Consider the following 27,933-nt stretch of genomic DNA (forward strand, 5'->3'; position numbering starts at 1 on the left):
ACCGAAAGCTTGAGCACAAAGCGAGGCATTGTTGCTAGAGCCCTCCGCGCCTGCTAGAATATACGAGAAGGTTCTGTCACTTTTGACTGCTGCAAATACATTCTGCGTGATATTGGCATTGCGGTCCCTCCAGCGTTGCTATTGAGATGTACGATGACCAGGGGGATTCCCAATACGATAGGAAGCAATAGGGAGTAAACAATAAAGATTGGAGGGTAAACCAAGATCAATTCTTGCAGGAGGAAAGATTGTGAAAGGCTGACTCGAGGTGGAGTTGTCCTCCAAGCTTGCCTCTTAGGATGCAAGGCTGAGTAGCTTAACAACCGCCTCATGCCCATTCTCTGCCGCTATATGCAGCGCTGTCTGTCCAGCCCTATCCTTAGGATCTGCGTCAACCTTGCCAGTATCGAGAAGCAGCTTAACAACTGCTTCACGCCCCCTCTCTGCCGCCCAATGCAGCGCTGTCTGTCCATTCTCATCTTTAGCACCTGCGTCAGCCTTGCCAGTATCGAGAAGCAGCTTAACAACCGCCTCATGCCCATTCTCTGCCGCCATATGCAGTGCTGTCCGTCCAGCCCAAGGTTGAACATTTGCGTCAACCTTGCCAGTATCGAGAAGTAGCTGAACGACTACGTCATACCCAGTTATCGCCGCCATATACAGCGCTGTCTGTCCATACCAATCCTTAGCACCTGCGTCAACCTTGCCAGTATCGAGAAGCATCTTAACGATCGCTTCATAGCCTTTTTGCTCTGCAAGCCACAGCGCCGTCGGTAGCTCCTCCCCATTCAAGTTGACCTTGCCGGTGTCGAGAAGCAATTTTACGACCGTCTCATGCCCGTTTTCTGCCGCCAAGCATAGAAGCGTCCATTGGCCCTTGTCCTCAATAAGTTGATTTACCATTGTTTCCTTTGCATCTTCCTTTTCTGAATCCTCGGGACCTAGGCAAGTCTTTTTTAGGTTGCTCATGCTCCTCAATGCCCTCTCAAGAACCGCCGTTTCTTCCCGAAGATTCTTCACTGCAACTCCATACTGTTTCACCTCTTGTAATGCCAATCTGACATTCCGTATCCTAGTCGCCGCATTTAGACAACCTTCCAACCCTGTCTTTGAATGCTCTGGAATGCTTGCAAAGTAGTCGTGATTGTTTTTATCTTGCTGCTTGTTTGGATCTATATCCCAATCCCAGATAAGTAGAAAATTGTGTGGAAAGACTGTTATTGATTGTAAAAGTTCTGACCACTTGATATCTCCGGTCGTAGCTTGTGGATCGCCTGCTGGGGAAACTGCAATCATTATAACCGCCCAGTAATCGTTATATGGCCTGAGGATCGTAGGTCTCGACGCTCCTTGAAGAAGGCAGACGACATCTCCTTTTTGGACGGATTTTACCGTAGTCGGGAGGGTCCAGCAAGAAACCCATGCTTCCTTCACGCAAATGTAGCTGGGGGCATTCCTCCAAGTAATGGCCACATCTTGTCTGTCTTCCCAAGTATCGTTTCTCTTGACCGAGGACACTGCGCCAAGAATGCAGCCCTTCCCCTCAATGCGGGCAATCTCCTTATCGTCCGAAAGGCCTACAGAGACCCATTCAGATAGGAAGAAGTGGATGAGTTTGTTGAAGAGTTGTTTCCACGAAATCTTGTAGTTGGCGAATAATCCTGCTGCGGTTGGATTATCAGAGCTCATACCGAGTAAGGCATATACTTTATCGCGAGGATCCGTAGCTTCGCGGGTGTGGTACATCTCTATCAGTTCACCCAGAGGGCGTATGTTAAGAGAAAAATTGTCTGACTGACTGGTCGCGTATTTGGGCCGGAAGATTGCGCCCCTTATGAGGTAGGTTACCGAAAGGATTCGAGCCCGCAGGTCTGCGCGGAGTTCACTGGACAGGTTCAATGCATCTAGGCCTAAGCAGAATGCAGATCCGTCAACCTCAGCAGAACCACACTTGATCAGGATATGGCGAGCCGCGGCAACTTCCTGAAGCACCTGCATCAATCTATCAGTTTCCTTAATCATAATACTTTGACATCGGTTCCCTTACCCAGATGCGCTGAAACCACGGTCGTTCAAGCAGTGTAAGGATTCCCGCTTTATTGTCCAATGGTCTTGTAGACAGATCGGTGACTAATTGTCTTGTAGACAGCTCGGTGACTAATTGTCTTGTAGACAGCTCGGCTGCGATGCGTATTTCTTCGAGCGCTTGGTCGCTACCGGCTGCCTCCTTTCCAAGCCAAACAATTACGCGACTTGCTTTAGCGTAGATCTCCGCCATAGATTGAACTTGGTGTCCTTTTTCTTCATTGTCTCCTTGGTTGATGCAAATGGCATCTATCCATATAGTTCGTTGAATGGAGTGATCTCGAAGATGTAACAGCGCTGCGTAAAGGTTTCCCCCGACGGCCAAGTCGCACCCGTTTATAGAGATGGAACAAGGCTTGTCCTCAGAGCCCCACACGTAGGATAAGGCCTCGTACGGACGAGTGCCTTTTGAGTCCAATGCGGTGCAGAAGAGCTGACAGTGTATTGCGGCGTCGTCGTTTTCATGCGGCAATAGTTGAAGCAAGCGAATACGGCCACGTGACATGGGAACGTTGTAATATAGATTCTTTATAGGTGTTAGCGTTATTCTGAAATGTCGTAGGGAGAGAAGAAGTGAGCCTACTTCCACCTGCTTCGTATTATCCACGCCGGCGGACGTCTCTGTATCGGCGGAACCGGTAGCTGGAGCGGCTGGGAGCCCGGGGGCGGGCATACGGGTAGCGGACATAGCGGTGGTGGCGGGGATTTGTTGCAGAGGTGCAGGGCGAGACTGCTCTTGGCCCTTATCGTCTTCCCGACCCTCCGTATTGTGCAGTCGTTGAGACATCGTAGCTTTAGGGAATGAAGGTCTTGAGCAAGGCGACGTAGATGAGGCAGTCGAGGATGACCGTGTTGTCTTGGAAGCAGCGAATGTTATACAGTTGACGATCAATGGATTGAGTTTGTAAAAATGCTGGAGATTCCTCTATCCTGTCCCCAAGGGCAAAATAAAAAGAAACTAGAGCACTATGTTTTCTCCAGGTTATGAGGGAGCATAGGGCTCTGGGTTGTCACCTTGTTAGGCGCGAGATGGCTGGCGGCTTCCTCCCAATTACACGCTAATTACCCAAACGACATTTCTTTTTTGAGGCTGGCCATTCATAGACCCGGAAGGTTCAGGGCGCCAAATCAATTGCCTGGGTTGGGCGAGGTTCGTGGCTTTCCGTCACGGGTCTACAGGATTGGCAATAGTGTACCAGCAGCGGCCTGGTAGCTTGCACCATTTATGGGCGCGTGGCGCGGGTAGGGCTGCAAATCTGAGTGGAACCTGCATGCTGTCAACAACCGTTTTGAAGCACATGCTGTGGCATGTAGATCTCTTCCTTTTGGAGTTGAGTAGGGCAGCAAAAATCAGCAAACTCCTAAGCGTCCAACAAGACAAGAGCGAGAGACTCCCTTGCCACGCTCTCATCAGACTCGGCGACTAACTGCATACGCATAACTGGGCCGAGGAGTACTAGAAACCAATCAGGAATGGTCTTCTGACCGAGTGCAATCTTGCTGTTACCCCTGTAGAAAATCTAGCTGCAGTGTCCAGGACGGTCAACTTTTCTCGTAATCCGCCCAATTATATTCATCTTTTTAGCGCCGGCTCCCCACTCACAAGATGACGTATTCCATTGCGAAGAAGCAAGACTATTCCATCCCTTGACTCTCCTTTTGCGGGTCCCTGTGCGGTCCAGATGCTACGGGATTAACCTGTGACTGCCCAGTGATGGCCAAGCTTGGTACAATGGTAGAGGCTTTGATTCTCCTCAATCGGATAAGTGGTCTCTTCCTTGGTGGTGTTTGGGAGAGCCAACACCCTTGTAGTCGCGTCGCCACAGCTACATGGTCTTCTCTAGTCTAGATGCGGGGGGTCACGGTTTAACATGCGGCTTTATACTACTGACTAGGTGTTTGAAGGTACTCCAAGACTGACTTCACACTGGGTAGTAATTCGGTTCGTATGGGTGACGAAATGCTATGCCTGTTTCTGGATTAACCATACTGACTGATGGGAAGAAGCTCAGTCTTGTGAATGGTCGTCACTGCCACTTGACATCTCTGGTTCAGAATTCCGCCTGCGGCTTTGAACTTGGTTGTGATAACCTAGAACAGGACAGCGAGTTTTACAACTTTACGCCCCCGCTGCTGGAGAATAAAGGTCACCGTGTGCTCCCATAGAACCATGGTATCGAAGCCTAATATAGAATTAAGCTTCAACGTGCTAGCCTGCCTCATAGCCTTAGCCGTGCTTGGCGTGAGTGATGGGATGAAAACGCTTCTGGAAACGCTTCTATGAAAGGTTAGTTTTTGACTTTGGCCACAGCGTGGCACCTACAGAAAAGTGCCCAGCCGCTAACCTCTGTTTCCCTACTTTCTGTAGGATCGACGTACTCACCCTAACATTCATATCCCGGCAGAGGTGTAGCTGAGTCATCCAAACCCCTGTCAAAACCTCCTCCCATAGACAAGCCACCGATATGTCTGCTTATCTATGGGAGCGGGAAGGACAGGAAACCGGTCTTTTAATTACGTGGTAGGGTCAAAAAACTGAACAACCAGCTCCCATATCCATATCGTTCGGACGGAGGCAAGACGGTAAGTGGGGAGGAGGCGCTAAAAAGATGAATATAATTGGGCGGATTACGAAAAAAGTTGACCGTCCTGACACTGTACCAAGATTGCACTCGGTCAGAAGACCATTCCTGATTGGTTCCTAGTACCTCGGCCCAGTTATGTGTATGCAGATGAGAGCGTGGCAAGGGAATCTCTCGCTCTTGTCTTGTTGGATCACGGTTTGGTGATCCACTACGACAAACTGATCACGATGGACCTCCTTCATGTACCTGCCTTAACCTACCTTCTTCATCTGCCTGTATTAGCCCACCTCTTCCCTTCCATCCTGGCATATCATAACCATGGTGGTTGGCTTGCAACACACTGCCGGCGCAGCCGCCAACACCTTTGTAGACGAGTCGATTCGCTGAGAGAGCTGCATGCCAGGGCTGCGAAACAAGGTGACGGCGGCGTTGAGAGCGACAAGCCAACCACAGCTCTAGGATCAGAAGCCGGCAGCTAGGGTGGGATGGCTTTAAGCCTGGGTGGGGGCCCGTGTCAGCACCCCCGCCCCCCTGGCATACTTGCATGGGGCTTGGCTCGAAGCGAGGCTTGAAGCCTTGATATCAAAACGAACGCTACCCGAAATGAACCCTCTGGTTGCCTTTTTGGCATGTCCTCCATTGCAGCATCAAAGCTGCATTTGATCCTTGAAAGACGAAACGTTGATGTGGCACGCTGACTCCCCAGCAGGCGATTCACAAGCTACGACCGGAGATATCAAGTGGTCAGAACTTTTACAATCGATAACAGTCTTTCCACACAATTTTCGACTTATCTGGGATTGGGATATAGATCCAAACAAGCAGCAAGATAAAAACAATCACGACTACTTTGCAAGCATTCCAGAGCATTCAAAGACAGGGTTGGAAGGTTGTCTAAATGCGGCGACTAGGATACGGAATGTCAGATTGGCATTACAAGAGGTGAAACAGTATGGAGTTGTAGTGAAGAATCTTCGAGAAGAAACGGTGGTTCTTGAGAGGGCATTGAGGAGCATGAGCAACCTAAAAAAGACTTGCGTAGGTCCCGAGGATTCAGAAAAGGAAGATGGAAAGGAAACAATAGTAAATCAACTTACTAAAGACAAGGGCCAATGAACGCTTCTATGCTTGGCGGCAGGAAACGGGCATGAGACGGTCATAAAATTGCTTCTCGACACCGGCAAGGTCAACTTGCATTGGGAGGAGCTACAGACGGCGCTGTGGCTTGCGGCGCAAAAAGGCTATGAAGCGATCGTTAAGATGCTTCTCGATACTGGCAAGGTTGACGCAAATGCTCAGGACTGGTATGAACGGACAGCGCTGCATAGGGCGGCAGAGAATGGGCATGAGGCGGTTGGTAAGCTACTCACTCAGCCTTTCACAATCTTTCCTCCTGCAAGAATTGATCTTGGTTTAGCATAATTGTTGGAGGTGTCCCGTGTCACGTGCGGCCAGCCATGGCACCCTTCACCAGCCATGGCCCCACCGCACAGGGACCTCCCTTGCCCTACTTTTAGACCTCCAGACTTGCACAGTCTAACCTCTACTCTATACAATACAACATCATCATTCATTCTTTCGTTGTCATTCAGCCTGTTCACAATAATTTGTGCAAACAGTCAGGTTTGGAGCGACAGGTTGAGGTCCACTTGTGCCCCTGGGTCAGAAGGTCCAGTGGCTCAAGCGCACATTTACAGTGAGGTGGAAAACCTTCCCCAGGGGGTTCCGGGGCACAGAGCAGGTGCTGTATCCGGCGAATACCTGCTCTCGCTGCTGTCAGGCCCGTCATTCTTTAAGGCTTGCGCAAGGGGCTCTTGCAATGAAGAGGAATTTACACATGTTTTGCATTGCAGTTATTCTACTCTCAGAGAAAACGCTAGAGTTGGCGTGGGTAAGAAGAGGTAAGGAGGAGTGTTTTAAAGGGTTTGTACTCGGGCGGGGTTTCAGGCGTTCAAGCGCTGGGCGTTGGTGGGGGATGCAGAGTACCGGAAGAAGGTCGATGGACAAGTACAGGGCTTCTGTTTGACGCACAACTGTAATCCACGATTAGGTTATAAAATTGTGAAAAGCTTGTCTAGTACGCAGAAGGGGTATAGATCATAGGTAGTTGGATTAATATGAGTGCTGCTTGTGAATTCGGGCAATCATGGTCGAGTGTCCTGCGACGTGTACATACTTCCTAACCCCCGTAACATTTTCGAGCGACCCTTTCGACTGCGACCGTAAGAAAGCAATTTGAACGCCAAATTCACTCGGTCTGCATATACAAACACACATGCAAAAGCTGAAGAGCTTGGGTATTATTTCTCATACTACATTGTTCCATTCTTATTACATAAGATCCATAAGGTATCGAGTTTTGTCTATTCAGCCCAAATTCTGGTCGTTTGTCCGGAGTCATAAAAGATACCCTAGTCTCATCATTGTGCAGGTCTCACTCGCACACCTAATTGTTCAGCCTCGGGGTTGATGTGTGCGTGTCTGATACGAGTGGTACTAATCAAGTTTAACACCTAGCACGGTTTTGAAGTCCTAGAGTTGTAGAAGCAGGATGTCAGTACTATCCCCTAAAGTTGAGTCTGGATCAGCGATCATCTTACCTCCAGGTTCTCGTTAACTCCATCACCTGTGTCGAATGTCAACTTCGCGAGCGTTTGCTTCTTGGTCTGTAATGCAACAATGTTCTTCGGTTCTCGTTAGTAACGCCGTCGTCAATGGAACTGGTGGGACATTGCATGGGTGGCTTACTTCTTCCACTGTTCCTTTCATGATGTACCTCGTCACGATGACATTTTTCGTCTGGCCCATGCGAATTGCCCTAGCGATGGCCTGTGCCTCGACTGAAGGATTCCAGTGCGGTTCAACGACGTGTACGTGACTCGCCGCTGTGAGATTGAGCCTTTGCAGACATTAGCAGAGTGTTCAAGAATGGAAAAGACCTGGAAGAGATGCATTGTGGCTTACCCGACTGCCCCTGTACCCACAGACATGATAAGAACGGACGCTTGAGGGTCTTCTTGGAAGGTCTTTATGAGTCTTGCAAGCTACCAGACCGCTACTGGTATACTATTGCCAACCCTGTAGACCCCGTATTGTCCAACGGCTGTGATTCCATCTGGGTGATGGTCGACCCCTTCACAAAGATGGCCCACTCCATCCCTCTCAAGGTAGGAGAGAAGAAGACTGAAGATCTGATCAAAATCTTCGCCAGAGAATATTGGCGACTACATGGAGTACCCCTCGATATCATCTCTGACCGGGACTCAAGATTCACAGCCCACCTCTGGAAGGACTTCCTCAAACTCGTCGGCATCAAAAGCCGCATGAGCACAGCATTCCACCCCCAGACAGATGGCCAGACCGAACGGCTCAGCCAGATCCTCGAAACCTATCTTCGCGCCTTCGTCAACTACGAAATGAGCAATTGGGAGGACCTGTTAGCCACCGCCGAGTTCGCATACAACAACTCTACTTCATCGTCTACGGGCCTCTCCCCCTTCTACGCCAATTACGGTTATCACCCAGCTGCTCACAACCCTCCTGACGGCGCGCCTCGTAACCCTGGAAGTCGCCTATACGCCCACTGGATGACCCAGGTCTACGAGGCTGCCCAGAAACAATTGGAACGCGCCCGTCAGAGGATGAAAGACTGGGCGGATAAGAAGCGATCGGAGGCCCCGGTATACGAGGTAGGGCAGCTTGTTATGTTAAACGGTAAGCACATCAGGACAAAACGACCCTCAAAGAAGCTTGACAAGAAGCTCCATGGCCCATTCAAGATATCCCAGGTGATCTCCCCTACCACTGTCCGACTTACCTTACCCAAGAAATGGCGCATCCATGATTCCTTCCACGTCTCACTCCTGGAACCCTACCGCGCTGGCAGTCAGAGAGCCCCTGACTTAGACCAGGTCCTGCGAGAGGCAGCCCCAGCAGAGTCAGAAGACTACGAGGTTGAGAAGATACTGGACTCCATAGCCCTTAGGGATAAGGTTAAGTACAGAGTCAAGTGGGAAGGTTGGGAAGGAGCCGGGAATCTTACATGGGAACCATGGGAGCACTTCTTCACTGATGAAGCAAAAGCAGAAGTCATTGCATTCCACACCAGGCACCCAGACAAACCACGAGACCCCAACGCCCCAACAAACTGACCCTGCCATGAAGCTGACGCATGCCCGGCTCGGGGCGAACCTTGAAGAAGGGGGAGCTGATGTCACACGGACATTTGCCCACAGTTCTGGGTTAGGGTTGCCGAGGCTTAGCAGAGCCTCAACGCCTGGCATCAGCCTTATGAATGCCCGGCGGCCGTAGGCCGTGAGACTCAACCTCACTTCGGCCAGACTCTGAACCACCGGCATTGCTTACCCAAGCCCCTCTCGACGCCATCAGGCTAGCGAGCCAACCGTCGAACTGCCGACGACGCTGATGAGCATCACGAGGCAGTCCCCAGTCATCACAGAAGCAATCCCGGCCAACCAAGCAAGAAGCAGAGCGATCGGATGAAGGCCGGCGCCAGAAGAAGGAAGGAGAATGGTGGAAGACACTCAGGAAGATCCACATGTATGAAGATCGTATGAAGATCGCTAGATAGATACCTTGATGCCTCAGGCAACAAGACTTGGTACGTACCTCAGTGTGTACCAAACCTCTTTGGCATAAGAAGGCCTTGAAACCCAGCCTTTGTTTGAAGGTTGAAAGGATCAACAAGGCCTTCGAGACCAAAGTTAATTATCAGCTGAATTGAACCACCGTTCCAAGCCCAGAATACTGCCCTTGTCACAGCTGTCAAATTCTTCTCATGTTAGCCACCTCCACACGGAAATCTCCTCGCCGCGTATGTGTGTCCAAACTCTATGTAAGCGGCGGTTTACAATGTGGTAGCCCCGGCATGGATGTGGCCACACCAAGAAAGCGACGGGCCGAGATAGCGCAGTTTAGGACAATGATACTATCCTTGACAGCTCTTATGACCGGAGTTTCGGCATTGGAATACTCGTAAGACCTCGAGGTGCTTTGCATGGATTGTTCACGACGTTTGCGAGGTGGTGGAGTTCTCTTCCTTCCGGTCGCGCCGCTCGAAGCAAGTAACAAGCATGACTACTACTATACTGCTTCGGTGCCTTCTACCTACACAGCTAGTAGGTACCGAAGTCTTCCGGTGGAGTTGGGTTCTCCGGCAACGGCGTGGGAAAAGGTGTCCGGGTGGATATCGGAGCTTCATGCTGTACTGTAGGTTGGTGGTCACTGTAGTGACATTGACAGGGTTTACGGACCGATATGACACTCGGTCTTCGCATTCATGCGAGTCGATTGTAGCAGGTGACGGTCCTCTAACCTGTCCAAGTTACGATGTCCGAAAAAATAGCATATACTGTGCAAACCTCAAGGTCTATTAGTCCAGTTCCTTTTCCGGAGGATAGTAGCAGGCTTAGCTGAAGTGACAAGCGGTCGATGCCCGGGCGATACCACGCTTGCGATATCATTCAAGTAGTGTGGGGAGCAGATGGTGCAATGGGTACCTGCATTGGACGGATTTTTTACTAGGCCACAGTCGAATCCGCTTGGACAAAATGTGCTTGTCTGTGACATGCGCGTCGGACAGTCCCGAGTCTCATGTCCGGGTTAAGTTTGACCAGGGGGGAGAGAGTGGACCATTCCAAAGTAGGTAGGTAGTGTTGTGACGGCGAATTTTAACCGGAACATGTTACTTTCCGCCACTATTGCTGTGAGTGTTGAAATAAAATTTGTTCGCGCATACATGTCGGGTATCATAAGTCTCAAGCAAGGCGGTCTTACTTGTTTGGGTTGTAGAATCAAATATGTTTTTGCTACCTGCCCTGCAAGACCGACAGCAACAAGGCACCAGCCTCAAGGGGAAGGCGATAATGCATTGTGTCCATTGACGTTGACTGTGTCTCCATAGCCCCGTTATAGCGTGATACGTTCCTTGGTGTTTACGCCCCACGACCCTCAATCTCCGTCATTAGCTGCACAAGCATGATCGCCTCGTCCCGAGTCCGTTGTAAGAGCTCGGTCTGCTCTGAAATCCATACCAATCTTTTCTTCCAAAAAGCCCACCTCTCTCGCGTCAACCATTCATATTGGTCGACCTTCTTCTCTGCCTTCCACAAGGATCTTTCGGAACGGTTTGAACTGAATTCCTGCCAATACTCCCTTGTGTTGTGCTCATGGTTTTCTTGATGTGCCTCTGCGAACCTCCGAGCCATCATCTCTCTGTCGGTATATCGGTACATTATATCTCCTGCTATCACCAGGAATGGGACCAAGACATGAACGTCGGTGTTAAGCGTGGTAATAGTATAGTCTTTGGGCGAGCGGATGCTGACATCATCATCTTCTCGCACACCAGGATAGTTCCACGGATCTTTCTCAAGGGCCAACATCATCCGGCTGAAGGCTACATTTAGCTCAGTGGTGTAGTAAATGTTGGGGGGGTGTAGCACAAGATGACGGGCCACCCATGCATTCGCACGGATGTAGCCGCAAAATCCATTACCATACCGAAACTCGTTATACCCTGTCCCAATTTGTTAGTCAACTAATGGGTATTGCCACGGTGTATTGGAATACATACTATCCCATCTGTCGTTCCAGCAGATACCCCAAAAGTCCTCCAATGTCCTCCACCGCTCCAACTTCTCCTCCCCGAACCGGACTTCCTGCTCAGGTGTCGCATCTAAGCGGGGAAGGGCCATAACGGCGTCGGCAACTACCAGGATAGCGACTTGATGTTGTACCATCTTGATGCCAACACCATATAGCAGCCAGGCAATTCGGATGCCCTTGTCGAAGTCGCCATCGCATGGTATGCGGTCCTCATTTAGCGACATGAGCTTGCGAGCTGTCTCCTCCGCGTCCAGGGCGCTTGGGGTATTGTAGGCCTGTACGAACTCGTGCAGCGCTGAGGCCTCCTCCGGTGTTGATGTGTCCTCATTGACATCCATCTGGCCGAAGTCGGACCAGTCCTCCGGGTCACTCAGGAAATCCAGCTCCATGGCCAGGGCAGTTTGCGGGATACAGAGTGTGGTGGACATAGGGTATGCAGCTACCGTGTCGTCGTAGAGTTGAGAAAGGAGAATTGAGAGACGAACTGTGTCAAGTGGGAACTGTGTCAAGTGGGAACATGAAGAGGACCCTTGAAAGCTGTGGAGGTTGCAGGCATATGGAAGAGGACAATTGCATATACGTGAGTACACTATGTACGTGTGGCCGGAAGCGCATCGCACTGCCTAGCTGAGCAAGTGTGGCGAGTGGACATGCAGGTCTCCGACTGGGCTAAGCAAGTAGAGCAATGAGGTCAAAGTTCGAAGGCACGCTGGTGATGTAGGAGGAGGGTAGTATTTGTGTTCTGGCGATGACTGCTTCGGCCCCGCTAAGTGGAACCAAGGGTAGGGCGGGGAGTACGCGGAGCCAGCCATCCTGGTTGCATACGGGCCGTGCCGAACAAACTTTTCCAGGCACAGTATCACCTGCAACCTACGGCACACTTCGATTACCACGTGATAGGGTAATGAATGATACCGCACAATCTCGGGGCGTTCGTTTTGGGTTCCAGGAAAATCAGGCATAGGTACTCGGTAAGCATCCTGCTCGTAAATGTGCTTTTTATGTCCGGGAAAAACACTGGGAAGACAGCTTGAGACCAAGTCTCTCATGACAGGCGTTCCCAAAATTGTCAGCCACTTTTTCCCCTCCGGTGGACCGCCCCGCTGAGACTGCCCCACATCCTTGGTGCCTGACTACTATGACTGAGCTGTGTGTGTGCTTGGTGGTTGACATGAATGTGGAAGGAGAAAGTGGGTTGAAAGGGGAGGAAGTTGTTAGGTTGAAAGTAGGGTGGTTCCTACACTTGAAGTTCAGCATCTGGTTGTGGTTGAGCGAATGCCTGTTGCTGCCAACTGTCCTTTCTGTTGCTGAATACACGATTTCTCATTTCTGAAAACCGCTTTACTGTACATGATTAAACTGGGAACGGTGCAGGAGAGAAGACAGGAAGCCATAATGCATTGCTTCTGAGTTCATCGTGCATCATGCTCACCCACTCCTCCAGCAATTTCTGCAACATGCCCGCCCCCGCATCCAGGGACATCCCGATCATTAAATAAGCCGAACAACCAAACTATTTGCCCCGAAGTTTCTGCCCAATTCCCACGACAGCCTTATTCGTTTTGCCATAGCTGCGTAGCCAGTAAAGTCTGAGCGCGGTGGCGACAACCATAAGAGTCCAACGATCACCCATCACTCCTGAACAAGCAACCCCCTTCAGCTCCAGTGTGAACAAGTGATGCAAGGAAATCGCATTGCGAAACGTAAGATCAGCAAGTATATCGCTCTCCTCTTGTGCCGATGAAGATGAAGAAGAAGGAGACGGTGAGGAAAATGAGGTGGAAGATGAGGATGGCAGGCGAGTGAGAATGTACCGGCTGTGTTGGGTGTTGGTGTCGCCCTTCCGGGTCTTCCTCCATTCGAATTCCTCCCGGATTTTCATCTTAGGGCCGACCTCGACCGAGAACCGGAACGAGACGCTACCGTCGCTGGTCGTTGTGGCGTACATAATCTCGGTGACCAGGTCGCGAGGGTTCAGGTTGAACTCGACGTCGTCCTCGTCCAGCGGTGGCGGCACCATGATGAGACTTTTCACGCTGAAGGTTGACATCAGAAGGGGTTCTCGCTCTTCGTCGCCGGCGGCCGCCAGAATTGGGGCCTCGGTTCCCGTCCCGTTCCGCAGGTAGAAGCCCGGCCTGAAGTTGAGCGGTCCTCTGGGGGTAAAGCCGTGGTGTACCTCGACAACGTATAAGAATTCGTTCTTGTCCGCACCGCAGAGCTTATATGTAGTCAGTGCGCCAATGACGCCCCCAGAGGAATTGCCGTAGAGGTTCATGACTGGAGGAAACGGGTGATATCCCAGAAATTTTGCTGCTATAGGCATCCTGCTCGAGAATGTCTTACGGACGTCGTCGTCGCCGTCGCCTAGCGACGTTTTGCTCTTGGTGCTCATGGCGAACGCGGACCCCAAACGGTTACTGACTGTGGAATGGTGAGGTTTGGTAAGGAGAAGCGAGCAACAATGCCAAAGGTCGCCCCGTGCTGGTTTTGTTGCCGAAGGCAGTCAAACGGGTAACGCGGCAGCATGTTGAAGAGAAACCGACCAGCAGATGCACTCAATATTGCCGCTGCAACTATAAACCAACAGCCGATGCTGACATCAGGTCATCAGCAAATTGACCTACCCAAATAGGTACCCCGGCAGCTGCCTGGAACCAACAATGCAATGACGGGAAGCAGTCGAACCACACCACGAGAAAAGACGGTGTGTTAAAGTTGTATGTACGACTAACAGAGTCGGATTGCCTTCAGCCGGAGCTAATTATCCGAGCGGCTAGGTACCTCTACATGTACTTTCTCAGACTACGGTACAAATTTTTGGTTTCAAAAACCTAGAGCTGCATAGACGCAGGGATACTGCCACGCCGGAGCGAGACAAAAAAATATGCTCGCTACCCATATGTAACCAATCACTCGCGTCATAGCCTGTGTACCGTAACCCGAGGATTTGGCTCGCCCGGCCAGCTTCAGCCTCCTTTCCAGGATAGTCTCTGCCCAGCATACGACGTAATTCGAAAGGAAAAAGCGAAACTCCTGCACTACATTGGATCTGTGCGTTAGAACCCAGTTCGATGCTGTGTGGCAGACGGCGGACAGGATAAAAATCCAAAGCGCGCGAGACTCTCCGGAAATAATGCCATGTCTCAACAACTGTCGTTTCCGTTGCCAGTGCCGTTGTTGTTCTAGCGTTGTCTGTGGTGCGCGGCTGTCAATTTCCTGAGGGGGCTAAGGTCAAGTTGTTGCCGCGCAGTCAGTTATCAGCATGCCGGTAAAAGGGGAAGACTGGAGCGGATGGTGTACTCCTTACTTTGACGCGAATGACCATGGCCGCAAGGTAAGCTTCAAATACGGTGACGTGAAGCCGATGCCAAAACCGACCCCAGAATCGTCGGAGGGAGTACGCTTCGGTGATGTTGCCGAAGAGCGCGGGCCACTCGTCTGGCCGATCCCATTGCATAACTGACACGAACACCGCCGCGAGAAGATTGTGCGCGGCAGTGAGCAGAATGTATGTGTCCCAGACCCACTGATAAGACATTAGGAGCCTCAAGATCAGGTCTCGCTTGGTGAGTGGAGGCAGAAGGCCCTGCTTGTCCGGGCCGAAATCCCAGCGACTCAGGTGAAGACCGTACAGAGTTTTGGTGGTGAAAGAGGCTATGAGATGACGGATGGCCAACAACACTATGGCGCGTCCACATCGAAGAAGAGCAAATCTAACCCGACCTGGATGGCCAGGATTCGGGCTGTCAGTACACGTATCATCCGACAGGCACAGTCCGCGAGGATTAGCCCAGATACGGAGGACGGCACGCAGTCGCTGGGCGAAGGATGCAGAACTTGGGAGCTTGAGGATCTTCTTTTCCAAGAGAAGAACGGATGCTGTGTGGAGCGTGATAATGATCGCCGATGGAACGAAAAGATGGTTGAATGGAACGAAGGAAACACTTCCCAACCGGAGGGCAACAACGACGCCGACGATGTGCAAAATCGACAAGACAAGCCGAGTGACATCGAACTGTCGCTGTACAGCCACGTAGAATAGGATGGAGGTAAACCAAAGCACGAGTAACGGACAGGAAGCATATGCTCCTATAATCAACCAGACTGGCGGGCGGAGGGCAGGAACGACGGGCATCTTGGTTTGCTGATCGGTCAGAAACGTAGGATTGACTCTGGGAGGCTGTTTTACTGAATCACCTTCACCAACGATGAATCGTTTTCTTCTGAAGGAAGCTCTTATAGGTCTCTAGGAAGTGAAAATTCTCCGCCCAACTCAGTCTCAGAATCTTTCCCGCCGAGACGGGAAATTACCTCTACCACATTGTGCAGTAAAACATTCTCGACAGGAAGAAGTCAACAAGGTCCTATCACCTCTAGCCAACTTGAGCTACGTGTGAACTAACCAAATAGGCCTCTGTCTAGACTGGATCGTCTGCGGCGGCGCGGATACCCCGGGGAACCGGCCGAGGGTTACGTTGTCATACATACCTAGAGGTACCTAGGAGGACGATTCCAATTACGTTATAGTATCATGCTCAAGTTCGCTTACTGCAAGCCTCGTAGTATGTTCAACCATTAGCTCACCTATTGCTTACCATGGGCAATAAATTCTATCAGACCTCTAACCGATTAGCGTGTGGTCGTAGCCCGTCAGTAGCAAATTCTTCACGGTTTCTATGGTATCTATTAAAGACACATGGGATAGCCTACCACTCGTGACTACCCGCATAATATCTAACTCCCAACAGATTTCTCATCTCTTGACACATAGGATCAGCGCCAAAGTCTAAGTACCTCTAAGCTCGGATACCGGCGCCAACAGACCCCCAGGACCCCCAACTTTTGCAATGTTGGCGATCCATCGAGGTAACGCTTTTCCTCGTTCCATTGGAACATCCCCGTTTGATGTAACGCAAAGACAAAACACGCAAAATCTAAGGGTGTGTTCCACTCGTATTTTTGGGGGGTTTCGCGGGGTGAACAGGCTCCCGTCAGTGAAAATCGTGATCCTTTTACTTTTGTAACCGGATGCACCTGTTCACCCTGTGAACAACGGCGTTCAACCCGAGGAAAAGGAAAGGCCCAGGGACACTTTTTAACATTCTAACCAACCACAACGCTCACATCTATTTTCACCGGGTAAACAAACAAAAGGAGCCGGGTGTTTTGCAATGTGCATCGTCCGCTGAAGACGCTAGAAATAGTGCTAAAGCAACTATAACCACCCAAACTTCAGCGCCAAAACAACAACATTAGAGGTACTGTACCATTTTCACTCAAAACTCCAAACAGCTTCCCTTCCTTTGCAATCCGGTGAAAATCCCGAGGAAAATTGGCCCGTGCCACTTTTTTCCCGAAGTGCCTTTTTCTCGGTGAACACGGGCCGAAAAAAGGCGAATGGAACATACCTTCTACCATGGGCTCCATGCCCAAGAATGATTGCGGGAATCCAACTGTGAGTCTGCGAGTCGTGAAACGCACGCGAGGACCAGGCACGGGTGGTTGGGCCTGGTATAGCTTTACTGTGACTGACACCTGCCCGATTTGAGGTAGATGAGCCTATAGACAATATCGAAGGATGACATTTTCATGCTATGTTGTTGCGCAGGGTGGGGTGGTTTCCAGACCGGTTGTTGGTGATCGGACTCACGCCGTGAACCTGCGCCTCGTGAAATCGTGATGGCCGGGACAGTTGGTCCTAACCCGTGCAGCTTTACCATGGCTGTGACCTGCCGGATGAAGGCTAGATGACCTGATTCTAGAGACAACTTCCCGTCGGTAAATGGAATTGGATTCAACATGTTGTTGGGCGGGGTGGTTGTCAGGCGGGTGTTGGTGATCCGGATCAGATGTGGTGTCGCTTGAGGTTCCTAGACACCAGGTCTCAGTTCATTCTATCAGTCCTTCAACGACATGCCTGGGAGCCAACTCTCCAAACATAAAAGGGGCTTGAAATCCGCTCACAAGGTCAACCTTTCGATAGACACTGCAACAACACCATCTTCTGTCATTGCCTTCCTACTACATCTACTTCTTTTACTACCAACCACCTATCCAGCTCTCCTCCTCATCAGCCAAAATGCCTATCGTTGCGATTGCCCACGTCATTGAGATCATCATGTTTGCCGGCGTCTTTGCAGGCACTATCTCAGATTATTGCAAAAAGCACCCTGGAAAGGGTTGTGTCAACAAGCGCGATCTCATGACGGAGCTTGCGTCTGCTCCTATCCTGAACGTCCGTCAAGACGTAGGCCCTTGCAATGTCCCAAGATACAACTTCGACATCTGCAACGGCCAGCTCCACGATCAGGCCAACAGGGGAATCAAGGTTCAAACCTCGATTCCCTCCCCTGGTGGTAAGTGATTCACTGGACGATGCCTTCAGACTGGCAGCAGTCTTGCTAACGAAGAACATTCATCAGTGGGCAAATTTGACAATGTGCCGCCGGCCTGCATGAACCTTGCTGTGGCCTTGTCGGGCTCCTGCACTGGCGAAGGCCCTCACCCAACTCCTTGCGGCTCAGCCTGCCTGCAGTATTCCGGACTCTCGGACGACCAGTTCCGCCAGCTCTCCAGCTACCTCCAGAGCTAAGGCAGCTGTCTGGTCCAAGAAACACTTCTGTGAGTGAACTCGAACTCTTGATTCCGAAGACATATCATACTAATCATTGAGACTTGCTTCATCAGGAGTGTCTGTCCATAAGGCCGTCTGTCTTAAACTGGCCCCTTAAGATGTGCGTGCTCTTGTGGTGGTTGGGCCTCTTGAGTGCTGAGAAAACCCGTCCTGGCCACTTCCCAAAGTTTTGGCTTGGAACGCGCGTATTCTTCAATGCTTCTCTTTGGCCTTGGTTATCATGGTCAAAGGGAAACAGTCCTTTTCTATCTTGTCAAAACAGCTGATTTTGTTTTTCCTTTTTACATTCTTTTGTCATACTTGAATTTCGATTTAGTGTAGCTGCCTAAAAAAGTCTAGATTAGAATTTACTTCGCCTCATCAAAACCCAACTTCCAAGCTTTTGCACCATGGTCAAATGTTCGTACATGTAGTCGAGAGTGGGTGTAGCTTGGCCATCAAACCGTCGAAGCCAACATCACGACCACGCCACCAGAAACCTGAGAACAAAGTGACCCAGCAAGAAACTGGACGACCGACGGGTTGGACCCTTCAAAATCAAAAAGAAAATCTCAGATGTGGTATACCAGTTGGACATTCCTAACACCATGAAGCTAAGATCACACTCATTTCACGTCTCGCTACTAGAACCAGCACCTAAGGGCGCACGAGTCAACATGCGAGCCAGTATCGAGGACGAAGAAGAAGAATGGGATGTGGAGCAAATTCTGGATTCAAAGATAGAAGAAGGAGAGTTGGAATACCTCATCAAATGGGAAGGGTTCGGCCCCGAAAACAACACTTGGGAGCCCCTCAAGAACTTGAACTGCCCTGCGAAACTGGAGGAATTCCACCGACGGAACCCTGACCGACCTCAACCCCCAACAAAGAAGGATCCCAGACGGACGCATCGAAGGCGTCCCAATCCACGGAAGGATTAGCCTCTTGAGGAGGGGCCCCCTCCGCCTCCTCAGCCTCGCGAGCCTCCAGCTCGTCCAAAGAAGCCAAGCCCCGACTCACCATCTCGCGACCCTTGGTCACCAGGCTACGCTTCTGCTGGCGAATCCGGGACAAACGAGCCAAGGTCGTACGGACAGACTGTTGCGCTTCATCCAATGCACGATGAGCAGCCCGCACTTTCTCATCCGCTTCCTGTTGCGCCAAACGGACAGCTTCCTCGGCCTCGGCCTCCGCAAAAAGGCTATAAAGCGATCGCTAAAATGCTTCTCGATACTGGCAATGTTGACGCAGGTGCTAAGGATGAGAATGGACAGACAGCGCTGCATATGGCGGTAGAAAATAGGCAGGAAGCGGTTATTAAGTTGCTTCTCGATACTGGCAAGGTTGACGCAAATGTTCAAACTTGGGCTGGACGGACAGCGCTGTATATGGCAGTAGAAAATGGGCATGAGGCGGTTGTTAAACTGCTTCTCGATACCGGCAAGGTTGACGCAGATCCTAAGGACGGGGCTGGACGGACAGCGCTGCATATGGCGGCAGCGTATGGGCATGAGGCGGTTGTTAAGCTGCTTCTCGATACTGGCAAGGTTGATGCAGATTCTCAGGATAGGGGTGGAGGGACAGCGCTATATATAGCGGCAGCAAGTGGGCATCTGGCGGTTGTTAAGCTGCTTCTCGATACTGGCAAGGTTGACGCAGATCTTAAGGATAAGGATGGATGGACAGCGCTACATTTGGCGGCGAAGAATAGGCATGAGGCGGTTGTTAAGCTGCTTCTCGATACTGGCAAGGTTGACGCAAGTGCTCAGAATAAGAATGGACAGACAGCGCTGCATATGGCGGCGAAGAATGGGCATGAAGCGGTTGTTAAGCTGCTTCTCGATACTGGCAAGGTTGACGCAGATCCTAAGGATAGGGCTGGACAGACAGCGCTGCATATAGCGGCAGAGAATGGGCATGAGGCGGTTGTTAAGCTACTCAGCCTTGCATCCTAAGAGGCAGGCTTGGAGGACAACTCCACCTCGAGTCAGCCATTCACAATCTTTCCTCCTGCAAGAATTGATCTTAGTTTACTCCCCAGCCTTTATTGTTTACTCCCTATTGCTTCCTATCGTATTGGAAGTCCTCCTAGTCGTCGTACATCTCAACAGCAACGCTGGAGGGACCGCAATGGCAATATCACGCAGAATGTATTCGCAGCAGTCAAAAGTGAAAGAACCTTCTCGTATATTCTATCCCCAGCTATATTTGCGTGAAGGACGCATGGACTAAAGACTCGAAATCTTCGCAAGTATCATCAAGCTCGTCGGCAAGAGTGGTTAGTTCTTCAAGGCTGATTGGCTGGCGAACAATTGCAACAACAGCAAGAATGTGCTTGGCGCCCGAGAACAAACGAGCAAAGAACTTAACGCGCTTGATATTCAGCGACACAGTCTTCTGATCGGGTGGAGCAACCAGCCAAGAAGCAAGCATGCCTTTTCCACCCCGCTCTCCACTTTGGAGAGGTCCGACGCCGCGGCCCGTCCCGCACCATGCGAGGATACACAAAGCCCGTGAACTTGAACGTCCACCATGCACGCATTCCCCCGCTCGCACACTTTAACTGGCTTGCTGGGGAGTTGCAGCCTTGATGCCTGGCGTGCCTCCGTCGTCTGACGTCACTGTAATCGGTGGTGCTCTGCAGATTTAATCGTAAACCAACTGCCCTTTTCAATCAGGGTTCAAGCCCTGTCTCCGGGTCACGAATTGGCTCTGCTCGTCGGTGTGAAAAAAACGATCAGATGAAAATCCGGGTTCCCAAAGCGGTGGTTGAAGGTTTGAAGTGAGTTACGACTCCCAAAAGAAAAAATGAGATGAAACCCAATGAGCAATTGAGTTCCGCCTCAATCTTCAGATGAGAGAAGGATCTTTAGTTAAGTGTCACGCACGTAGATCTCGAAGCGGGAGTGCACACGATTAATCTGACGTTATTAATAAATAACTAAAGATAAGGAAGAAAAAGTATTACGAACTTAAATGAACACACGGGCCAATTACAGTGACGGAGCACAACAAGCAGAACAATGTAACATCGAGCCAACAGGACTGCAGGGGAAGCGGGCTCACACTGACAAAGATAGGCTCACGTGCCAAGCAGCAGTGAGCCAGGCTCGCGGGTAGTGAACCCAGTAACACACCAACGAGCCGTGGTGAGCCAGGACTGCGAGACCGCAAACAGCATCGTCAGGATTAAGTATAAAGGGACGACTGGAGGACTCAGATTGTCAGATAGTTCGACAGTAGTCCATAGACCATCGTCATCAGAGACACGTATAACGATACTTGTTGTGAACCTTTTGGCTTCACCGAACTGCACTTGATAGTCTTTACCTTCAGCTATCTCATTTAGGCAGATCAAGACTGCCGTTCGTCACAGCTGAGGTTGAAAGATGCAGCTTCACCCAAGTGTGCGACGGTACTGAATGGGCACAACAGGTACAAACGTCCACTCCAACTTAGTCAAGTTTACCTAGGAAGCTCGTTAAAAACGAGACACCTAGTCACCGTGTGCTCTCATAGAACCATGGTATCGAAGCCTAATTTAGAATTAACCTTCAATGTGCTAGCCCGCCTCATAGCCTTAGCCGCGCTTGGCGTGAGTAGGTGGAAACGGTGTATTTGGTGAGCTTGGCGTGAGTGATGGGATGAAAACGCTTCTGGAAACGCCGGCGTTTCTACACCTCTATCGGCGTATAAAAGGTTAATTTTTGACTTTTACCACAGCGTGGCACCTACAGAAAAGTGCCCAGCCGCTAACCTCTATTTCCCTACTTTCTGTAGGATCGACGTACTCGCCCTAACATTCATATCCCGGCAGAGGTGTAACTGAGTCATCCAAACCCCTGTAAAAAACTACTCCCATAGATAAGCCACCGATTAGTGGCTTATCTATGGGAGAGCGGACGGGATCCCGAGTTTTCCACTATCTATGGCCGTATGTGCTTGATGCTACCAAAAACAAATCTTATGAAGGAGCTGGAAAGAAGAAATCGATACGGGAAGAAGTTAAGGGTCAGGTGGCAGATAGGGCTCATCTCTTATCGACCGTCCCCCTTCTGCCCGGCCTCCGGCTTCAACATGTCACTCATCGCTGCGGTGTCCTATTCCGCCTACTACAAACGGCGATCAATACAAACTAATTTGGTAGCAAACAATAACAAAAGAGTCACTGTCTTGAGAGTACCAAAACTGTTGGAAGTCGGTGCCCTGAGCGCCCATTGTGTCACACGGACATTCGCCCACAACCCAGGGATAAGGTTGTTGAGGTTCAGCAGAGCCTCAACTCTTGGCGTCAGCCTCGCTGATGCCCGACGGCCGCAGGCATCAACACTCAGCCTCGCCTGGACCTGACCTCCCTGTCATTGGCATCACTTACCCGGGCTCCCTGTCAGCGCCTCCAGGCCATCGAGCCAACCATCGAACTCCGACGGCGCTAAGCATCATCACAAGGCAACCCCAGTCATCACGGGAGCAACCTCAGCCAATCGAGCAAGGACGAGGCAGACCGGCGAAGGCCGGCGCCAGAAGGAAGAAGGAGAATAGTTGAAGGCATTCGGAAGAATTCACATGTATGCAGATCACTAGATAGCCCTGTCTTGAGGCCTCAGGCCACAAAGGCTCGGTACGTACCGTTCTTCTTTGGTATAAGAAGACCTTGGAGCCTGACAACACCCATCTTCCCCTCTTACCATTACCAACCCCAGGGGCAGTCAACAACGAAAATAAGCAGCGCCACAACCAAAGAAATAGACGTCTACCGCCCGTCCACCTTCCCCTCCCCCACCTACTCCCTCTGCTCCTGCGGCTCCTCCATCTCTGAAGCTCTTGTTACGATCCAATCAAGGATTACTTATGTAAGCAGACTAGATAGCCAATCAGACCAGGGCCGCAGTACCGGCGCCGCGACGGCGGGCTTATAACTGCGGCTCTGAAGGCCAGTATATAAGACGCCCTCCCCAGGCGTCGTATATACAGGACCTTCAGCAAGCAACAGTTTCTACAATCAATCAGTACCTTTTGGCTACTACTACCGTTGTTCTTATTCCCAGCGATATACTCCTGTGCTTGTAATGGTTCGTCACACGTTAACCTTTGGCCAAGCTAAGTATAGTTTACTACAAAAACATAGAAACGATTTTCCAAACTAGTATTCTACATCTTCTTTCTCCTACTATTTCCGAGCCTTTTGTTCGAACAGTTCTTGAGCCATCATGTCCTAGCCACAACTATCACCCCCCGAGTATGACAGCTCGGGCGGTTTGATCGCCGGGTCTGTCATCATGTGGATTATCTCGACACTTTGTGTTGGCTTGAGATTCTACTCCAAGACGTGGAAGCGACAAGGCTACATCACGGCCGACTGGCTGATCGTGGTGGCTGCGGTTTTCGCAACCGGAATGACCGTGATGGAGATCTATGGTGAGTGAAATCGTCGACCACATCTTCTTGGCGCAATTTCTAACGAGAAACAGGCGTGAAGGAACACGCCTTGGGATATCCACTGGGCGCATCGATCGAAGACGCCAAGGCAGTCAACGGACGTCTGAACAAGGCCAAACATGTGCGATTCCTTGTCCAAGCTTTTCTCTGCCCTTTCTAACAGACTTTTGCTTCGATCGAACTCTCGTTCCTGCTCCTCGGTATCGCCACTCTCCGCTTAATCAAGCTATCCGTGTGCTTCCTATTCTGGCACCTCTTCGCCCGCGTGGTGTTTCGTCGTTTCCTCATGGTCTGGATTGCCATCATTGTTGCGTGGACTCTGTCCTTTGTCCTCGGCGGCCTGCTAAAGTGCGGCTCCCATCTCAAGGCTCTGTTCGGACTGGCGCAAGAGTATCTGGATCACTGCGGGAGCGCGATTCCCACCGGATATGCAATGGTGGGCAGTGATGTTGCCACGGACTTAATCACGCTGCTCATCCCAATCCCCGTGATCTACAGCATGAAGATGGACAAGCGTGCCAGGTTCTTGACGCTGTTGACCTTTATGATCGGTGCCCTGTGAGTCTCTTGTCAGTCGAGGTTGTTGTGTGGCAGGCAGGCTAACATTAGGTGCCAGGTCTGTGGGTGCGTTCGTGGCCAAAGCCTACATTTACATCAAGGCAAGCTTGCGTCTGTGGACGTCCGATGCCGTCTGTAAGCTCCAGTGTCCCCTATCTTGTTCCGTCTGATAGCTAACGCAGTGGTACAGCCATGCTCACCGGTCTCTCCATCTCGAACCTGGCTGAGGTCCATGTCGGTATCATTGCTGCATGCGGCCCTACGCTGCGACCAATCCTGGCACGCATCATACCAACCGAGAGTCTCATGTCTCTCATGTCCCTTTTGGGAGTAAGCTCAAACACGTCTAAGCAGAACGAGCTCCCCAGCTTTGTCAAGATGCCGGATGCCGACAGTGCCGAGCAGTTGCAGCCCGGGGCGGAGAAGGTTGGATCCAAGGGTGCTGATGGGCCTCATGGAGTTCGGCAGTACGAGATGGAATCATGGAACGATGCCGAGTCTGAGAGACATGGTCAGAACAATGTCTGAGGAAGGGATTTTGTGATTAAACAGTTGTCGGGGAGATTGAGAAATTGGTCCGATGAGAGGCAGCGTTCGTCTTCGTCTTTGCTTAACGCCATCAATTTCCAAGGTTATCGTGATTGATTGATTGGTCCTCGGGCACTGGTTTACGAGCGGATGCCAGATGGGGACATGTAAATTGGGATGACATGGGAAACAAAAAAAAAAAATTTTAATAAAAAAAAACAAAAAGAAAATAAATAATAAAAACTTGGACATGTCAAACAGTCAAACATGGCCAAACGAGGAATGCGCCTGGGCAATTCCAAGGCCGGCAGCACTAACGAACAAGCCCGGCCTGGCATGTGCACGGTGCACTGCAATTGCAGCAGGGGTAGTAATTTCAATCTCATCTCGACCCCCCAATCTCGCCCTGTGCCGGCATGTCCCCAACGTTCTGGACTTGTGGAGGATTGCCAGTCTGTTTACTCTCCACTGGAGAGCTTCGTCTTCAATCTTCTCTCCGTCTTCCTCGCCTGTCTCGCAGTCTGTCGCAATGCAATTCCCGTCGTGGTGACACATTAGGCAAGAGCCTCGGCAAGAAACCCGGGCTTGCCCTGTTAGTTAGTGATCTTCCCTGGAACCAACAATCAAAACAAATACGGGACATCGGTTAAAATCGACAAATCTGCCAAATATTATGCTATATGAAACACCTCAACTACCTCTAACCAAAAGACACTCGAAATGATACCCAAATCTATACCTCTATGCAAACCCGATGCAAATGCAACAATGCCAATGGCCATGGCAACCCACCAAGTCTATCAGCTCCAACCATCAAATCGTAACCATGAATGCAAGCAACTTTCAAAGTCAAATGATCGCAGCCTCGCTAAACAATGCAACCGTTAACCCGAAAACAACCAACAAAGCTACACCTTCACCTTCACCATCACAAGACTACCTCTACCAAGCCCTGGTCGACACTTAAAAGTTCCACTGCCTGCACCAGTTCTTCATCAACTCCGGAGTAACCGCTTGCATCTCCCTCATCGTCTTGGAGTACTCCTTCGTCCTCGTCATATCGAGCGGCACGAACTTGGTTCCCTTCTTGGTGGCCTCCGACCAAGCCCTATAGGTATCAATGAGCTTGATACCCGGGTTGCGCGTCACATCCTCGGTCTTGTCCTGGCTCTTCTCAAGGGCATCGATCCACTCGTCCAGCGGGACCATCTTCTTGATCCTGTCGCCGTAGTACTCCTTGACGGCGGACGCGAGCGCAGACCAGCTGGTGCGCTCGGGGTTGACGCCGTGGAAGTAGCCGTTGAGCTTGTCGAGGGGGACATGATCGGTGACGCCCGAGACCTCGAGCAAAAGGTTGGCGATGCCCTCGATGGGCGTCCAGTCGACCGTGGTCATCTGTCCCAACGAGTCCGGGAGGAGACCGAGGTAGACGGACGAGGCCACGATGGAGGGCAGCCACTCCTGCTTGTTCCAGTAACCCTTCTCGGAAGACGGGCCGGCGACCTGGCCGACCCGAACGACTTCGGTGGGCACGCCAGACACCTCGGTGGCCTTGTCGAGGATCAGAGAGGAAACGAGCTTGGACTGGCCGTAACCGCCCATGGAGAGGGACAAGTCGTCGAGGGACGCCTCGGGAACGATGCGGTCCTCGTCGTGCCACCGGTCCACGGTGCCGATCGAAGACACGAAAATGATGGGCACGTTCTTGTCGGCCTTGTAGGAAAAGTCCACGAGGTTGCGGCAGCCGCGGATGTGAGGCTCAAAGGACTCGACAGCAATGTTGAAGTTGACGGGCCACTGGTTGTGGATGACGCGGTCGACTTCGGTCAGCAAGCGCGAGTAGACCTCGGGGCCGAGACCGAGATCGGCGCGCGACAGGTCGGCGTGGTAGAACTCGCACTTGGAGAAGTCGGTGGACAAGCCGCGGCCGGAGGACGAGGCCGTCTGGCGCGCCTTGCCGTCCTCGGAACGGTTGAGGCAGATGATCTTGGAGACGCGCGGGGAGGAAGAGCACATGTCGATCAGGTAGGAACCGATGCCGCCCGTGGTGCCGGTAATGACGACTACCTGACCCTCGTCGGCCGGCGCAGGCTTGTTCTGCTTTGGAGTGGGAAGGTCCTGCGTGTACTTCTCCACAAGGGCCTCCATGCCGTGGTGCTCGTCGCCCGAGGTGCCGTGGGTGGCGTCCTTGTTGTCCTTGTTGACGACGGACAGGAGGTAATCGGCCAGGCGCTTGGGAGTCGGGTTGCCGTAAATGAAACGGGTGGCTATCGCCGAGGCTTCGACATTCACGCCGGCAGCGGCCAGACCAACACGGATGAGACGAGACGCGTTGATGACTTGCATCGAGTCGACGCCGGCGGTGAAGAAGTCGGTGTCGGCCTCGAGCTTGGGAGCGTTGAGGGAGGTCTCAAAGAGCTTCTCGATGGAGACGATCAAGGCGTCGGACGACGAAAGATCAAGCTTGGGGACCTCGTCAGTGGCAACGCCCTTCTCGGCGTCCTCGTACATTTTGTCGATCTCGGCCTTGTACATGTTGATGGTACCAGGGCGCAGGACGGTGCCCTTGCCCGCGCGCAGGAACGGCTTGCCCGGGGTGGAGAGAGCCATGTACTGGCGGCCGATCTGGCCGTGGGCGACGGTCTCCTTGTTGACGCGGACGACGGTGGGCCAGATGTCATCCAACAAAGCCTTGCGGCCCTCCTCGGTCTCGGGGTGCTCGACGGGCTCGATGATCAGAGCAGGCTGGAACCGGTTCGTGCCGACGACAACGGCGCCCATGACCTTGGGGTGGCCCTGCACCGTCTCCTCAATGGTGATGGGGTTGAGCTTCTCGCCGTTGGAGAACACAATGATGTTGTCGGCGCGGCCCTGGTAGATCCAGTTGTCCTTGACGGTAGGGTGGGGCTTGTACAAGTCCTTGGTGCTGTACTCCTTGGCGTCGGGGAAGGTGTAGAAGACGCCCTGAAGACCGGGGTTCTTGTCCTTGCGGATGATGACCAGCTCGTAAGACGAGTCGCCGTCATGGGGGCGCCAGTCGATGCCGAAGAGCTCCGTGTCAAAGTTGAAGTAGCGCCAGAGCTTCGGGTCGTATTGCCAGTATAAGGGGTAGGGAGCGGACTCGGTCGCGGAGATGAGGTTGCAGAGCGCCACGCCGTTATCGACCAGGCGGTCACCGGCCTCGGGAGCGAGGTTGCCGCCGCCAAAGGCCACAAAGTTGAGCTTCTTGAGGGCCTGAATAGCTTCCTCGTCCTGGGAGAGCTCCTCGAGGAGCGCCGGAGGCAAGACCATGCCATCGACGTCGGCGTACTTGATGTAGTCGAGAACGAGGTCGGAAGAGAGTGGACGCTCGCCGATGCCCAAAGCACCAGGGGTGTCCCAGTAGTGGGTCATGAGCATGGAGAGGTACATGCCAGCCGCGTGGAAAAGGGGCACTGTTGGTCATCTGTTAGTTTCGGACCCTGATCGACCCATCATGTTTTCAGGGGAATACTCACT

The 27,933-nt window shown here is 51.7% G+C and overlaps 12 protein-coding genes across 12 annotated transcripts; 5 read left to right on the forward strand and 7 right to left on the reverse strand.

Annotated features, from left to right (window-relative positions):
* Window positions 1-190: 190 nt before the first annotated feature.
* B0H65DRAFT_477788 (uncharacterized protein) lies at window positions 191-486 on the reverse strand (the record flags this gene model as incomplete). The annotated part of the gene is made up of 1 exon (XM_062827450.1): window positions 191-486. A coding segment is annotated over one exon (159 nt), but the record flags the coding sequence as incomplete, so codon positions are not given.
* Window positions 487-595: 109 nt separating this feature from the next.
* Window positions 596-2,805, reverse strand: B0H65DRAFT_560975 (heterokaryon incompatibility protein-domain-containing protein; the record flags this gene model as incomplete). The annotated part of the gene is given in 4 exon segments (XM_062830159.1): window positions 596-629; window positions 641-1,992; window positions 2,048-2,611; window positions 2,669-2,805. The coding sequence occupies 4 exon segments, from the start codon at window positions 2,771-2,773 to the stop codon at window positions 596-598; spliced, it is 2,055 nt and encodes a 684-aa protein (XP_062677562.1). The 5' UTR covers window positions 2,774-2,805.
* A 250-nt stretch (window positions 2,806-3,055) lies between these two features.
* On the reverse strand, window positions 3,056-3,705 carry B0H65DRAFT_592097 (uncharacterized protein). The gene is made up of 2 exons (XM_062831120.1): window positions 3,689-3,705; window positions 3,056-3,594 (listed from the first exon to the last, which is right to left on the reverse strand). The coding sequence occupies exon 2, from the start codon at window positions 3,494-3,496 to the stop codon at window positions 3,251-3,253; it is 246 nt and encodes an 81-aa protein (XP_062677563.1). The 5' UTR covers window positions 3,497-3,594; window positions 3,689-3,705; the 3' UTR covers window positions 3,056-3,250.
* A 1,598-nt stretch (window positions 3,706-5,303) lies between these two features.
* Window positions 5,304-6,092, forward strand: B0H65DRAFT_532644 (uncharacterized protein). The gene has a single exon (XM_062828962.1). The coding sequence runs from the start codon at window positions 5,355-5,357 to the stop codon at window positions 5,784-5,786; it is 432 nt and encodes a 143-aa protein (XP_062677564.1). The 5' UTR covers window positions 5,304-5,354; the 3' UTR covers window positions 5,787-6,092.
* Window positions 5,793-6,092, forward strand: B0H65DRAFT_434685 (ankyrin repeat-containing domain protein; the record flags this gene model as incomplete). Its single annotated transcript, XM_062825147.1, has 1 exon — window positions 5,793-6,092. A coding segment is annotated over one exon (300 nt), but the record flags the coding sequence as incomplete, so codon positions are not given.
* A 960-nt stretch (window positions 6,093-7,052) lies between these two features.
* On the reverse strand, window positions 7,053-7,722 carry B0H65DRAFT_312826 (DNA repair protein rad5). The gene is made up of 4 exons (XM_062823324.1): window positions 7,635-7,722; window positions 7,419-7,569; window positions 7,271-7,354; window positions 7,053-7,202 (listed from the first exon to the last, which is right to left on the reverse strand). Exons 1-4 carry the CDS (start codon window positions 7,658-7,660, stop codon window positions 7,167-7,169), a joined length of 297 nt encoding a protein of 98 aa, XP_062677566.1. The 5' UTR covers window positions 7,661-7,722; the 3' UTR covers window positions 7,053-7,166.
* Window positions 7,723-10,301: 2,579 nt separating this feature from the next.
* On the reverse strand, window positions 10,302-12,109 carry B0H65DRAFT_477819 (uncharacterized protein). The gene is given in 4 exon segments (XM_062827451.1): window positions 10,302-10,393; window positions 10,467-10,589; window positions 10,602-11,208; window positions 11,266-12,109. The coding sequence occupies 2 exon segments, from the start codon at window positions 11,723-11,725 to the stop codon at window positions 10,625-10,627; spliced, it is 1,044 nt and encodes a 347-aa protein (XP_062677567.1). The 5' UTR covers window positions 11,726-12,109; the 3' UTR covers window positions 10,302-10,393; window positions 10,467-10,589; window positions 10,602-10,624.
* A 701-nt stretch (window positions 12,110-12,810) lies between these two features.
* Window positions 12,811-15,432, reverse strand: B0H65DRAFT_512015 (uncharacterized protein; the record flags this gene model as incomplete). Its single annotated transcript, XM_062828537.1, has 5 exons — window positions 12,811-13,718; window positions 14,211-14,335; window positions 14,834-14,951; window positions 15,103-15,176; window positions 15,251-15,432. The coding sequence occupies 5 exons, from the start codon at window positions 15,430-15,432 to the stop codon at window positions 12,811-12,813; spliced, it is 1,407 nt and encodes a 468-aa protein (XP_062677568.1).
* A 1,738-nt stretch (window positions 15,433-17,170) lies between these two features.
* B0H65DRAFT_477823 (uncharacterized protein) lies at window positions 17,171-18,297 on the forward strand. The gene is made up of 3 exons (XM_062827452.1): window positions 17,171-17,653; window positions 17,720-17,918; window positions 17,985-18,297. Exons 1-2 carry the CDS (start codon window positions 17,377-17,379, stop codon window positions 17,887-17,889), a joined length of 447 nt encoding a protein of 148 aa, XP_062677569.1. The 5' UTR covers window positions 17,171-17,376; the 3' UTR covers window positions 17,890-17,918; window positions 17,985-18,297.
* Window positions 18,298-19,673: 1,376 nt separating this feature from the next.
* Window positions 19,674-20,104, forward strand: B0H65DRAFT_477827 (uncharacterized protein). Its single transcript, XM_062827453.1, has one exon. It carries the CDS (start codon window positions 19,707-19,709, stop codon window positions 19,863-19,865), a length of 159 nt encoding a protein of 52 aa, XP_062677570.1. The 5' UTR covers window positions 19,674-19,706; the 3' UTR covers window positions 19,866-20,104.
* A 3,085-nt stretch (window positions 20,105-23,189) lies between these two features.
* B0H65DRAFT_592103 (uncharacterized protein) lies at window positions 23,190-24,623 on the forward strand (the record flags this gene model as incomplete). Its single annotated transcript, XM_062831121.1, has 6 exons — window positions 23,190-23,328; window positions 23,382-23,470; window positions 23,513-23,907; window positions 23,966-24,042; window positions 24,098-24,519; window positions 24,549-24,623. The coding sequence occupies 5 exons, from the start codon at window positions 23,190-23,192 to the stop codon at window positions 24,433-24,435; spliced, it is 1,038 nt and encodes a 345-aa protein (XP_062677571.1). The 3' UTR covers window positions 24,436-24,519; window positions 24,549-24,623.
* A 565-nt stretch (window positions 24,624-25,188) lies between these two features.
* B0H65DRAFT_477835 (male sterility protein-domain-containing protein) lies at window positions 25,189-27,867 on the reverse strand (the record flags this gene model as incomplete). The annotated part of the gene is given in 10 exon segments (XM_062827454.1): window positions 25,189-25,208; window positions 25,220-25,239; window positions 25,300-25,434; window positions 25,447-25,560; window positions 25,585-25,626; window positions 25,642-25,707; window positions 25,720-25,740; window positions 25,756-25,800; window positions 25,822-25,938; window positions 25,948-27,867. Coding segments are annotated over 8 exon segments (2,361 nt in total), but the record flags the coding sequence as incomplete, so codon positions are not given.
* Window positions 27,868-27,933: the final 66 nt, after the last annotated feature.

Source organism: Neurospora tetraspora (assembly GCF_033439725.1).
Source record: "Neurospora tetraspora strain CBS 560.94 chromosome Unknown B0H65scaffold_8, whole genome shotgun sequence".
Lineage (NCBI taxonomy): Eukaryota > Fungi > Ascomycota > Sordariomycetes > Sordariales > Sordariaceae > Neurospora > Neurospora tetraspora.

Bases quoted from the DNA above. Each gene is read 5' to 3' on its own strand.
- B0H65DRAFT_532644 (XM_062828962.1), top strand. From the start codon at position 5,355: ATGTGGCACGCTGACTCCCCAGCAGGCGATTCACAAGCTACGACCGGA.
- B0H65DRAFT_477827 (XM_062827453.1), top strand. From the start codon at position 19,707: ATGGCGGCGAAGAATGGGCATGAAGCGGTTGTTAAGCTGCTTCTCGAT.
- B0H65DRAFT_312826 (XM_062823324.1), bottom strand. From the start codon at position 7,660: ATGTCTGTGGGTACAGGGGCAGTCGG. The intron at 7,570-7,634 runs GTAAGCCACAAT...ATGTCTGCAAAG, and splicing joins GTGGGTACAGGGGCAGTCGG to GCTCAATCTCACAGCGGCGA. The intron at 7,203-7,270 runs GTAAGATGATCG...CTACAACTCTAG, and splicing joins GAGTTAACGAGAACCTGGAG to GACTTCAAAACCGTGCTAGG.
- B0H65DRAFT_592097 (XM_062831120.1), bottom strand. From the start codon at position 3,496: ATGAGAGCGTGGCAAGGGAGTCTCTCGCTCTTGTCTTGTTGGACGCTT.
- B0H65DRAFT_477823 (XM_062827452.1), top strand. From the start codon at position 17,377: ATGCCTATCGTTGCGATTGCCCACGTCATTGAGATCATCATGTTTGCC. The intron at 17,654-17,719 runs GTAAGTGATTCA...AACATTCATCAG, and splicing joins CTCGATTCCCTCCCCTGGTG to TGGGCAAATTTGACAATGTG.
- B0H65DRAFT_477819 (XM_062827451.1), bottom strand. From the start codon at position 11,725: ATGTCCACCACACTCTGTATCCCGCAAACTGCCCTGGCCATGGAGCTG. The intron at 11,209-11,265 runs GTATGTATTCCA...AAATTGGGACAG, and splicing joins CTGGAACGACAGATGGGATA to GGTATAACGAGTTTCGGTAT.